The sequence below is a fragment of the Entelurus aequoreus genome, linkage group LG06 (genome assembly GCF_033978785.1).
Source record: "Entelurus aequoreus isolate RoL-2023_Sb linkage group LG06, RoL_Eaeq_v1.1, whole genome shotgun sequence".
NCBI classification, from domain to species: domain Eukaryota; kingdom Metazoa; phylum Chordata; class Actinopteri; order Syngnathiformes; family Syngnathidae; genus Entelurus; species Entelurus aequoreus.
The window spans coordinates 27,526,100-27,538,483 of record NC_084736.1 but is presented as its reverse complement, the minus strand read 5'-3'; the positions used below and the strand labels follow the sequence as shown (position 1 = coordinate 27,538,483).

Genomic DNA, 12,384 nt, shown 5'->3' with positions numbered 1-12,384 from the left:
TACCTGTATCTAACCTTTTTTGTAAGGGGCGCCGGAAGTTGGCAGACCCGTCAGCGATCCTGTTCTGTCTCCCTCTAATGTTAGTCTGCTCTTGAATGGTATTGTGCTAAAAAATTTAATTTCCCCCCGGGGATTAATAACGTATTTCTGATTCTGATTCTGATTCTGAAATCATGCTAACAGTTAGCATATGTGAAGTATGAAGTTGTATGACTCTGGGGTAAAAGTTTGCAAAATTAGCACAAAAAAAATAGCCTGCTAATGTTAGCATGCTAACAGTTAGCAAATGTGACATACCAAGTTATATGACTTTGGGGTAAACTGTTAGAAAATGATCGAAAAATAGTAAACATGGTAATGTTTACATGTTAGCATACTAACAATTAGCATGTGTCAAGGGTGAAGTTGTATGACTCTGGCATAAATTGCAAAAAAAGTTAGCTTGCCAACGTTAGCATGCTAACAGTTAGCATGTGTCACATACCAAGTTATATGACTGGGGTAAACAGTAGAGAAATGATCTAAAAAATTAAGCATGGTAATGTTTACATGCTAGCAAGCTAACAGTTAGCATGTGTCAAGGGTGAAGTTATATGACTCTAGGGTTAATGTCAGCAAAATTTGCGGAAAAAAAAGACCTGATAATCTTAGCATGTGTCACATACCAAGTCTGGGGTAAACGGTTGCAAAATGAGCTAAAAAAAAAAGTTAACCTGTTAACGTTAGCATGCTAGCATGGTCAGTGAAAATCCAATGTTTCCTTCTTCCTGGTTGTAATAGAAAATAATTGAGAAGCACTGACCTAAGCCAGCTGCGACCCTAAAAGGGACAAGCGGTAGAAAATGGATAGATGACCTAAGCCAATCAGAAGTCAGGATGAACTATTCTGCAAGCTCAATGAAATAGTTTGGCCAATTCCAACAGAACGCTGCAGTAATGGGATGGTTAACGTGTGGTCAGCGCTGCTTGGAAGTTTGTTTACGCCGCAGAAAGAAAATGTGGCGAAACCAAATGAGGCACTTTAGGTCCTGCATCATCTGTTCGTGCAGACGGCGCGTGTGCGCGCGCATATTTATGTGTGCAAATGCTGCACGCTCACCCGCTTCTCGTCCCTCCAGTGGCCGCGCAGCTTGTCATCCAGCCGTCGAGCAGCGGAGGCCCACTGTGCTGCCAGCCTGCGTATGCGTCTCCTCATGAAGTTCAGCGACTCCTTTCCGGTGCCCACCTGCTCCAGCAGAGCGCCCGTGTCGAACCGGAAAACAGCCTAGAGGACGTCGACATTTTATTGTATTTAGTTACTTTTGTTGTTTTGTTATGATTGCAAATTGGATAACATCTTAGGGAAGCTTTCCGCTCTGCTTTATTTAGCCAGGAAAAAACTAATTGAGATTAAAATCTCTTAAAAAGAGAGACCTGGCCAAGAGGGCAGCAAAAAAAAAAAGCATAAATACATATTTATCATTTATCATTTATACATATAACAACATAAACAGTTGTATTGCATGCAACATAAACACAAAAACACGCAAAAAGGAAAAAAAAAACAACCACATTGCAAAAAAGTTGGAACAGGGGCATTTTTACCACTGTGTTACCTGGCCTTTCCTTTTAACAACACTCAGTAAATTTTGGGGAACTGAGGAGACCAATTTTTGAAGCTTTTCAGGTGGAATTCTTCGCCATTCTTGTTTGATGTACAGCTTAAGTTGTTCCACAGTCCGGGGTCTCCATTGTGGTATTTTAGGCTTCATAATGCACCACACATTTTCAATGGGAGACAGGTCTGGACTACAGGCAGGCCAGTCTAGTACCCGCACTCTTTTACTATGAAGCCACGCTGTTGTAACATGTGGCTTGGCATTGTCTTGCTGAAATAAGCAGGGGCGTCCATGATAATGTTGCTTGGATGGCAACATATGTTGCTCCAAAACCTGTATGTACCTTTCAGCATTAATGGTGCCTTCACAGATGTGTAAGTTACCCATGCCTTGGGCACTAATACACCCCCATACTATCACAGATGCTGGCTTTTGAACTTTGTGCCTAGAACAATCCGGATGGTTCTTTTCGTCTTTGGTCTGGGGGACACCACATCCACAGTTTCCAAAAAAAATTTGAAATGTGGACTCTTCAGACCACAGAACACTTTTACACTTTGCGTCAGTCCATCTTAGATGAGCTCGGGCCCAGCGAAACCGGCTGTGTTTCTGGGTGTTGTTGATAAATGGCTTTGGCTTTGCATAGTAGAGTTTTAACTTGCACTTACAGATGTAGCGACAAACTGAAGTTACTGACAGTGGTTTTCTGAAGTGTTCCTGAGCCCGTTTGGTGATATCCTTTACACACTGATGTCGCTTTTTGATGCAGTACCGCCTGAGGGATCGAAGGTCCGTAATATCACCGCTTACGTGCAGTGATTTCTCCAGATTCTCTGAACCTTTTGATGATACTACGGACCGTAGATGGTGAAATCCCTAAGTTGTTTGCAATAGCTGGTTGAGAAATGTTGTTCTTAAAGTGTTGAAAAAGTTGCTCACACATTAGTGGTGACCCTCGCCCCATCCTTGTTTATGAATGACTGAGAATTTCATAGAAGCTGCTTTTATACCCAATCATGGCACCCACATGTTCCCAATTAGCCTGTTCACCTGTGGGATGTTCCAAATAAGTGTTTGATGAGCATTCCTCAACTTTCACAGTCTTTTTTGCCACGTGTGCCAGCTTTTCTAAAACATGTTGCAGGCATCAAATTCCAAATGAGCTGACATTTGCAAAAAATCACGTTTTCCGGTTGGAACATTAAATATCTTGTCTTTGCAGTCTATTCAATCGAATACAAGTTGAAAAGGATTTGCAAATTATTGTATTCTGTTTTACTGAAGTTGTTGTTTTTATTTACCATTTACACAACGTGCCAACTTCACTGGTTTTGGGTTTTGTATCCACTTTTTCAAATAGTTCTGGGTGCATTCATAAAAACCAAGTCTCCATTAAAGTGATTATGATCAGTTTGAAAGCCAAAAGGAATGTGTTTGCTCGCCCAAACCACAACAATCCATTCCTACAACTCGACTCCCCCTGCCTTGGTCTTGGCAGGGTCATGCAGTGAACACCCCAGTGAGACCATAGCAGCGAAAGACTCTCCGAAACCCTCTCCCCCTTTTTTCAAAGACACCTGGGATGTTGACTCTGATCCGTGACCGAACAAAGCCACCGCCGGACTTATGGACAAAACACGCACCCGTGGACTACTACTTAAAATACATGCACACATACAACCCAGTCATTGGGAAAACACGGATTTAGAGTCCTATGACTCAAGTAAAAAGTAGTACAAAGTACTGACTCCAGCAAGAGTAAAAAAGAAAATACACAAGAACTGGTGAGTGGATCACACACTCTGCGTAGGGCTCCAAGATCCATTGGGGGCCTATTTTTTCAAATAAATAAGCGCATGTAAAATGTCACTAAATGACAGGGTGCTCCATATCAAATTTTACCCAGCATCCCCTGGGGCGCACAGCGTTAGTGCTGGCTGTGTACACACTTGTACCTGGGATCCAGTACCAACCTGGAGACATGTAAGAAAAATGTATGTTTGGATTGTGTTGAATTTGTTGGATTCACCAAAAAAAGATTATTAATATTATTTCCCGTGAATTTGTTTTGGTACAAAACATGTCCATCCATCCATCCATTTTCTACCGCTTGTCCATGTATCAAATTTAAATGTACGTTTGGTTAAAAAGGTGCAAACTTAGTTTCACAATTTAAAAGTGTGAAACTATTTAGCCAGGAGCCCCTAATAAAGTATTTAAATAAGCCAGAGGGTGCAACATGTGTGCTTTCAACCGGAGGTTAGAGGTGTCGTTTCGTCTTTGGGTTGTCCATAACGTTACTACTTCTTCATTCATCACTACAAGCAACGTTTGTAAGAAAAAAAAACGTGTTGATACTAATAACACAGATTTGTCTTAAAAATACATGTACAGTACTACTTTTTCTTTTAAAAATGGGCATCATGGCCGATTACGCAAATACAATGACGTCATTGGCCACGCCCCCAACTGCATGCTTGGCCACGCCCCCGCCACCACCCAGGGATTGACAAACTGTGGGCAACACTGGTTTATTATAATGGTAATTAGGGATGTCTTGATCCAGGTTTTAAGCTGCAGATTACGATACCAATCTTAATATCGATATCGATCACATGTATCGATTGGACATTTTTAAATGTATTTCTAGTGAGTGCTATAGACAGTGTAACAATATCAACGCAATATTTAAACTTTTATGACATAAAGTCAATAGTACACAATAATTAAAAGTAAACACTATCTACTACTCGTTTTAATCATTTGGCTTTTGCAGGAAATTATTCTCTGAATTTGTAAACATTAACAATAAAATGATTGACAAAATAAAAATATTGACCGTATCACTCCCGTATCAATCATATACTGATATTACTTTTAATATCAACAATTTGTGGATGGATCTTCCTCTTATGTGTCGTGTAGAATGCTGACTCAGCAACAATTGTTAAATGATCCTCTCCATAACTCTTATTCATCTACTATAATTTTCTGCTAATAACTGCTTACTTCCTGCTGTAACGTCAACACTTCCTGAACTTTACTGAGCATTTATTTATTTTGTTGTTTAAAGCTGCTGCCGTGGCAACGTTTATGCTTGAGTAATCTCTTGTTTAAACCACCATTTTTAGTCTAAGTGTTTAAGTCTTGCATCAAGTGCCCGTGCCAAGGTTTTGTCAAAGGTAAGACACTTTTATGGCCCTGCTGAATTCCTGAGGTCCGGTGGAGATGTCTCTGACCCCCACCTTCTCCAAGCACAGGACTGCTGGGAGATCACTAATTGATGTTATATTTGTCTTTTCGGTAGAAGATTACCAATACTCTCTAAATGGGTTTTTGTGATCGTGACTGACTTTTCCATGTTTAATCGAGACATTCCTGGTCTTGGCACAATCAGTCTATTTTTTTCCCAACCCTTCCCGTCCTTCATCCCTCATTCCTAAGAGCAATATAAGATCTGAATTTGTTTTTGTCTTTCTCTCTTCTTGCTTTCCTCCTCCTTTCTGTAGCAGCGTAAAACGTTCTCTGTAATCTGATGTTGTTTGGGATAAATACTTAAACCACCTTATCTTTCTCTGGGCATTTCTTTGTGGAATAGAAAAATTCCAAACCACTATGTTAGCTTAGCTTTTAGCATGCCTGCTACTGGCTTGCTTGCAAGTTTAGCCACAGGTGAAAATATCACCGCAAGTTCAGGACAATAACCTGCAACTTTTTCCTACACTTCGGACCATGCGGCTTATAAAACGGTGTTGCTAATTTTTAGGTTTTTCTTCGCTGACGGCCAAATTGCATATATATTGTTTTGAAAAAAACAACAACAAGCAAATACTCTGAAAAGGTGTGTTATTGTTTGTGCTATGGCGCCATTTTTGGACGAATGTGAGTCCTTCCATTTGGTGCTTTCAACCGGAAGTACAAGTGCAGTTTCGTCTTCAAGCAGTTCATAGCATTTCCACTCTAATGGATTCTTTATTCATCACTCGAAGCAACGTTTGTCAGTTTTACAATACAACTAAAACTTTTTATACTTACTAAACCGTCCCATGTGTGATGTCTGTAGGAGTGTTTTTGTGCATATTTTTACGTGCTATCGTAACGTAATCAAGCTAGCGACGATAGCATTAGCTAATATGCTAACACATGTGTCTGTGTTAGTATTAATAACTTACAATGCCATTCTTTTTGTGTTGTTTCAGTTTTACTAATTCCTCAGTAAATTCACCAAAATGTCACCGTGGAGTTATTGAGTCTGTTCAGCTGATTGGAGAGTTAGCTTTCACAGCTAGTGGGTCCATGACGATGACTTCTGTTTTGTTTGATCACCCGTTCTACTGCCGTGTTACAGAAAACGTTTGGTCACAATTAAGGTATGTAAATAAACAATTAAAAAATATTTTAGCGTAAATAACTAATTTCACAATGTATATATATGCGGCTTATAGTCTAATGCGGCTTATATATGGAAAAACATTTGTTTTCTTCTAAAATTTAGTGGGTGAGGCTTATATCCTGGTGCGCTCTATAGTCTAAAAATGACAGACTATAAGTTGTTATTAATTTTATAGGCTTTGAACCCTGTGGCCTCTAAAACGGTGCGGCTAAATTTTTGATTTTTCTTCACTGACGGTAGGCTACAAAGTAAATAGTTAAAAAAAACAAGCAAACACGCTCAATAGGTGTGATATTGTTTGTGCTAAGGCGCCATCCTCTGGATGAGTTCGCTAACTGCAGGTGCTGCAGTGGCTGCACTGCCCTTCTGTTTAGACTTTTTATTTTTAAACCTACCGTAAGTACAGTTGGCGTTCCGTCTTTTAGTCGTCCATAGCGTTTCTACTCCTATGGATTCTTTATTCATCACACCAAGCGACGTTTGTAAGTTTTAAATATAACTAAAACAATTATTACTTACTAAACCGTCCCATGTGTGATGTCTGCAGGAGTGTTTATTCATGCATATTTTTACGTGCTATCATTATGTAGTAAAGCTAGCATCAAGAGCATTAGCTAATATGCTAACACATGTGTCCGTGTTAGCATTATTAACTTACAATGGCATTCTTTTTGTGTTTTTTCAGATTCACAAAGTCCTCAGTAAATTCACCAAAATGTCACCGTGGAGTTTTTGAGTCTGTTTAGCTGATTGGAGAGCTAGCTTCCGCAGCTAGCGGGTCTATGACGATGACTTCTGTTTTGTTTGATCATCCGTTTTACTGCCGTGTTACAGACACCATTTGGAAACAAGTAATGTAATTAAACATTTACTAAATCTTTCTGTGCAAATAACTAATTTCAAAACGTATATATATGCGGCTTATAGTCCAGTGCGGCTTATATATGGGAAAAATGTTTCCCTGAAATTTAATGGGTGCGGCTTATAGTCCAGAAAATACAGTAATACTATTTTTTACAGTAAAATTCTGGCGACTGAGCTGCTATTAATTTAATATTTGTATTTGTTTTTTAATTCTGTCTCAATAGTCCGGAAAATACGGTACTTGATATACAAAGAAATGTAGTTTATTTGCCGTAATGGATGTTATTATTATTAGATTAGGGGAGCGGCTCCAACTGCGTACGGAGCCACATAGTTAGCTGCAAGCTTGTCAGCCAGAGAGGATGGGCATTAATCTGCAACGCTTGATCACATATTTTAATCTGTATGACGACGGCAAAATATTTCAAACTCCTCAGCGTGATGCAGCACTGTCCTACTGACTTGTTGCCACGGCCCCTGGGTTGTGTCCGCAAAAATAGGCAGAAATAAGCGTCTGCTCAGATCCCCTCAGCGGGTACATTAGCATGCAGAGCTGTCCCATACTCGCACAATGCAGGTAACGGACTCCTCTGAACAGCAACCGGTAATACCCAAGAGACGCATATAACCCACAAACACGCGCATGTGTGTGTGTGTGTGTGTGTGTGTGTGTGTGTGTGTGTGTGTGTGTGTATGTGTGTGTGTGTGTGTGTGTGTGTGTGTGTGTGTGTGTGTGTGTGTGTGTGTGTGTGTGTGTGTGTGTGTGTGTGTGTGTGTGTGTGTGTGTGTGTGTGTGTGTGTGTATGTGTGTGTGTATTTTTACACTTCTTGAGACTTATAAATGATGATGGTGTGAACAAGTTAGGACCAAAATCATGGTCCCAAAACGATTGCATCTAATAGCGAGCCAAATACTAGAGTCTGTGAACATTGCTCTAAAGTCAGGATTTTTTGTTGATTTAATGTGCATACATAAGTGAACATTAACAGGTGCAAAGGCAGCAATATATGATAAAATAAGACGGCAGCTAAAGAAGGACTTCCCTATTCATCCCTGAAAAAACCCGCCAGGTGAACAGCTGATTTTACGACTTCCAGTGCTGACGTAAGACAACCCGCGTCCCATATGTGACCATGGGATGAACACATACACTACTGTACTAAGACTATAGTGGCCATTAACAGTTAGCTTCTACAGCTGGGTTGCCCAAAGTGCGGCACAGGGGCCATCTGTGGTCCGTGACTCGTTTGTCATCGGCCTTAGGCACATTACAAAAAACAAAAAAATAAGAGATCTCATTTGCTCTCGTTTGTGGTGAAATCTATCAAAATGAGGGTGGTCCCAAAAAGGAGGGAATTTTTCAAATTGACTGTGTGTCGGTTTTAAGAGTGCTCCCCCTCTGGTCAACAAATGAAATAACAAGTGTGTGTAAGAAATTGAAATGCGCCCCCTTTGGCCAAAATGAATAAAAAAAAGATTAAATATATATATATATAGAGACATACTGTAATAACTTGAAGTAAATACAAAAAAATACAAATACAAATAAATGAACTAAAAGCAGTCTTTTTCTCACAATGTGTCTTTTTCTTAAAAAAATTGGGAACAATTTCTCATATTCTTTCCGTTTCTGTACTATTGCAATATTTTCTCGTAAAATGCTTACATTTTAATGCAAAACTATTACTTTTTAATGCAAAATGGTAACATTTGTAATATAAAATTCTGACTTTTATCACAATATTACCAATTTTTTTGGGACAATAGTGACATTTTTTAGTAAAATTGTGACTTTTGTCATTATTTTGCCAAGTAAAATTCCGATTATTATTATAATATTGCCATAATTTTAAAAAATGTATTAATAAATGTGTGACTTTTGTCAAGTAAAATTACGACCCTTTTCATAAAATTGCCAACATTTGACGCTTTTCTTGTAAAATTGCGACTGTTATCGAGTAAAATTCCAACCTTTATCATAATATTGCACAAATGTTCAGTTTTTCTTGTAAAATTTGGACTTGCGTTGAGTAAAATTACGACTTTCATTCTAAAACTGCCAACATTCTACGTTTTTCTCGTGAAATTCCAACTCATTTTTTACATTTGCATAGTTTGTATACCGGTATATTAATAATGTTGTAAATACACATCTTTATATATCTAGAAAGGGTGGTCCTAAAGAGGGAGGCATTTTTCGGAAGTCTCAAGATGGTAACAAATACAAATATGTGTGTGTGTGTGTGTGTGTGTGTGTGTGTGTGTGTGTGTGTGTGTGTGTGTGTGTGTGTGTGTGTGTGTGTGTGTGTGTGTGTGTGTGTGTGTGTGTGTGTGTGTGTGTGTGTGTGTGTGTGTGTGTGTGTGTGTGTGGAAGCGAGGGCTGCAGAATGACTTCCCATCAGAATTTATTACGGAGGCAGCACAATACTCCGGGGACGACCACGCATGAGGTGGTGGAGGTTAAACGCAGAGTCGGACCTTTAGGAATTTTCCGGAAATGTCTCAATTGTTAGCGGCGAGGATGAAGATTGAGATGACACAAAAGGGTAAAGAAGAACGCTGTGGTGCATATTCTGCCTGCCAAGACGTTATTGATCGCAAAGTCAAGCTGGTGATTGATTGTGAAAGTGATAAACACCCAGCTTGACCTCAATAACGTCAAAAGCAGGCCACCAGATTTACATTTGCTTCATTTTCATGACTTTTTTTTTTTTTTTTGGATCCATGCTGACTGCGAATGCCTTCAAACACAAAGCTAATAAATTCCATCCCCCGGACTTCAAACGGTGAGTTTCGTACCTGTTGCCTGGGAGGGGGTTTCAAAGTGGGCGTCGCGGTTTGATTCCTCCAGGCCAGCGGGGGGCAGAACCACTCCACCTCGCTCAGGTAGACCAGGAAGGAGCAGTCCGAGCCGTCAACGCCGTAAAAGGCGTAGCACGGGTCCGAGGTCCAGCGGGAACGCATCCACTGAAACACAAGAGCGAGAGGCTCAGCGGCACCTCTGGAGAGATATGCTGGTATTGCAATAATACACACCCCAAAACCAGTGAAATTGGCATGTTGTGTAATTCGTAAATAAAAACAGAATACAATTATTTGCAAATCCTTTTCAACTTATATTCAATTGAATAGACTGCAAAGACAAGTTTTTTTTTGCAAATAATCATTAACTTAGAATTTAATGGCAGCAACACATTGCACAAAATTTGTCACAGGGGCACTTTTACCAGTGGGTGTTGTTGATAAATGGCTTTGGCTCTGCATAGTAGAGTTTTAACTTGCACTTACAGATGTAGCGACCATCTGTAGTTACTGACAGTGGTTTTCTGAAGTGTTCCTGAGCCTAATGTGGTGATGTCCTTTACACATGGATGTCACTTTTTGATGCAGTACCGCCTGAGGGATCCGAGGTCCGTAATATCATCGCTTACATGCAGTGATTTCTCCAGATTCTCTGAACCTTTTGATGATATTACAGACCGTAGATGGTGAAATCCCTAAATTCCTTGCAATAGCTCGTTGAGAAATGTTGTTCTTAAACTGTTGGACAATTTGCTCACGCATTTGTTCACAAAGTGGTGACCCTCGCCCCATCCTTGTTTGTGAATGACTGAGCATTTCATGGAAGCTGTTTTTATACACAATCATGGCACCCACCTGTTCCCAATTAGCCTGCTCACCTGTGGGATGTTCCAAATAAGTGTTTGATGAGCATTCCTCAACTTTCTCAGTCTTTTTTGCCACTTGTGCCAGATTTTTGGAAACATGTTGCAGGCATCAATTTCCAAATGAGCTAATATTTGCAAAAAATCACAAAGTTTTCCAGTTCGAATGTTAAATATCTTGTCTTTGCAGTCTATTCAATTGAATATAAGTTGAAAAGGATTTGCAAATCATTGTATTCTGTTTTTATTTACCTTTTACACAACGTGCCAACTTCACTGTGTCAGGGTTGTCCCTGACAGTTTGATCAAGTTTTAGTTTTCCTCTGCGTTTGTCTTAGTTTCCTGTCTTTAGTTCCTGTCAGCACTCTTATTTTGGTTATTTCCTGATTGTCTCCCTGAGTGCTTTTTCCCCTCAGCTGTGGCTGATTGGCACCTGGCCACACCTGGTGTCAGTCAGCCAGCTGCTATTTAAACCTGCTCTGCCCTCCAGTCACGGCTGGATTATTGTCATTAAGACTTGTAGCTCCTACCTGTTACTTGTCTCTGTTCCTGTATGCCGTGGACTGCTTTCAGTCTTTTTGTTCCTAGCTCCTGTTTGCTGGATCCTGTTTCCCGTTTTCCAGTTTGGCGTTCCTGGTTTGTGTCTTTTCTTAATTTTTACTTTTGGACATTAAATAATGTTTTCTTGTACCAAGCCTGCCGCCATCTCTGCATCTTGGGGTTCGTCACCAAAAAACTTTGACACACTGGTTTTGGGGTTTGTACTAAGGTATTCAAAAGTATTGGTACAGTGGAACTGGGGTTGTCCCGATACCAATATTTTGGTGCCGACACTTTTCAAAATAAAGGGGACCACAAAAAAATTTCATTATAGGCTTTATTTTAAAATAGCATCTTATGATACATTAAATATAAGTGTATTTTTTAGACAACTACTTTTAGTTTTAAGTAAGCAAACAAAGCAGTAACATATTGTGTCATTTCTCATTCTATTATTTTGTCAAATTTATGATGGATTATTAATCTACTTGTTCATTCCCTGTTAATATCTGTTTACTTTCTGTTTTAACATGTTTTATCTACACTTCTGTTAAAATGTAATAATCACTTATTCCTCTGTTGTTTGATACTTTACATTAGTTTTCGGTCATCAATCCGATACCAAGTAGTTACAGCAAGGGTGTCAAACTCATTTTAGATCTGGGGCCACATGGAGAAAAATCTACTCCCATGTGGGCCGGACTGGTAAAATCACGGCACGATAACTTAAAAATAAAGACAATTTAAGATTATTTTCTTTGTTTAAAAATAGAACATTCTGAAATTGTACGAATCATAATGTTTTTTTTACACTTACATGTTGCGGTTAATAGTATTCTATTTTTTTCGTTATTTATATTTTCTGAATAAATTATGAGATAATGTTCATCAGTCAGCTCATTGGTGTTAATTTTCAATTTATCAAGATACAAAAATGATATCAAAATCAAATTACGGTATGTTATTTATGTAGTTTGATAATTTTCCTCGACTGATGCACTAACAACATGTGGTTTATTTTGTACATATGTAGCATCATCTACAAATATGCAAAGAATTGCTATTGCGACATCCAGTGGACACATTTAGAACAGCTGTTTTTTTCATTCAAAAATTTCAGGTTATTTTTTTTACTTAGCAAACTCATCCCGCGGGCCGGATAAAACCTGTTAGCGGGCCTTATCCGCCCCTCGGGCCGTACGTTTGACACACCTGAGTTACAGGGTCATACATTGGTCATAATAAAAAGCACACATTTCCTGAGTTTATAAACAATAAAAAAATTACAAATGGTTATGTGATTATAAAAAAAACATCTATGTA

General features: G+C 39.2%; 1 protein-coding gene across 1 annotated transcript in view; it reads right to left on the bottom strand.

The window, feature by feature from the left end:
• LOC133652725 (alpha-1,6-mannosylglycoprotein 6-beta-N-acetylglucosaminyltransferase B-like) overlaps positions 1–12,384 on the bottom strand; it is a 651,209-nt gene that overhangs the window by 115,221 nt on the left and 523,604 nt on the right. Inside the window, exons 6-7 of the mRNA XM_062051777.1 lie at positions 9,656–9,823; positions 1,100–1,264 (exon numbers count right to left, since the gene is read on the bottom strand). Of these exons, the coding sequence (XP_061907761.1) occupies positions 1,100–1,264; positions 9,656–9,823 (333 nt within the window). The remainder of the gene's footprint in view (positions 1–1,099; positions 1,265–9,655; positions 9,824–12,384) is intronic.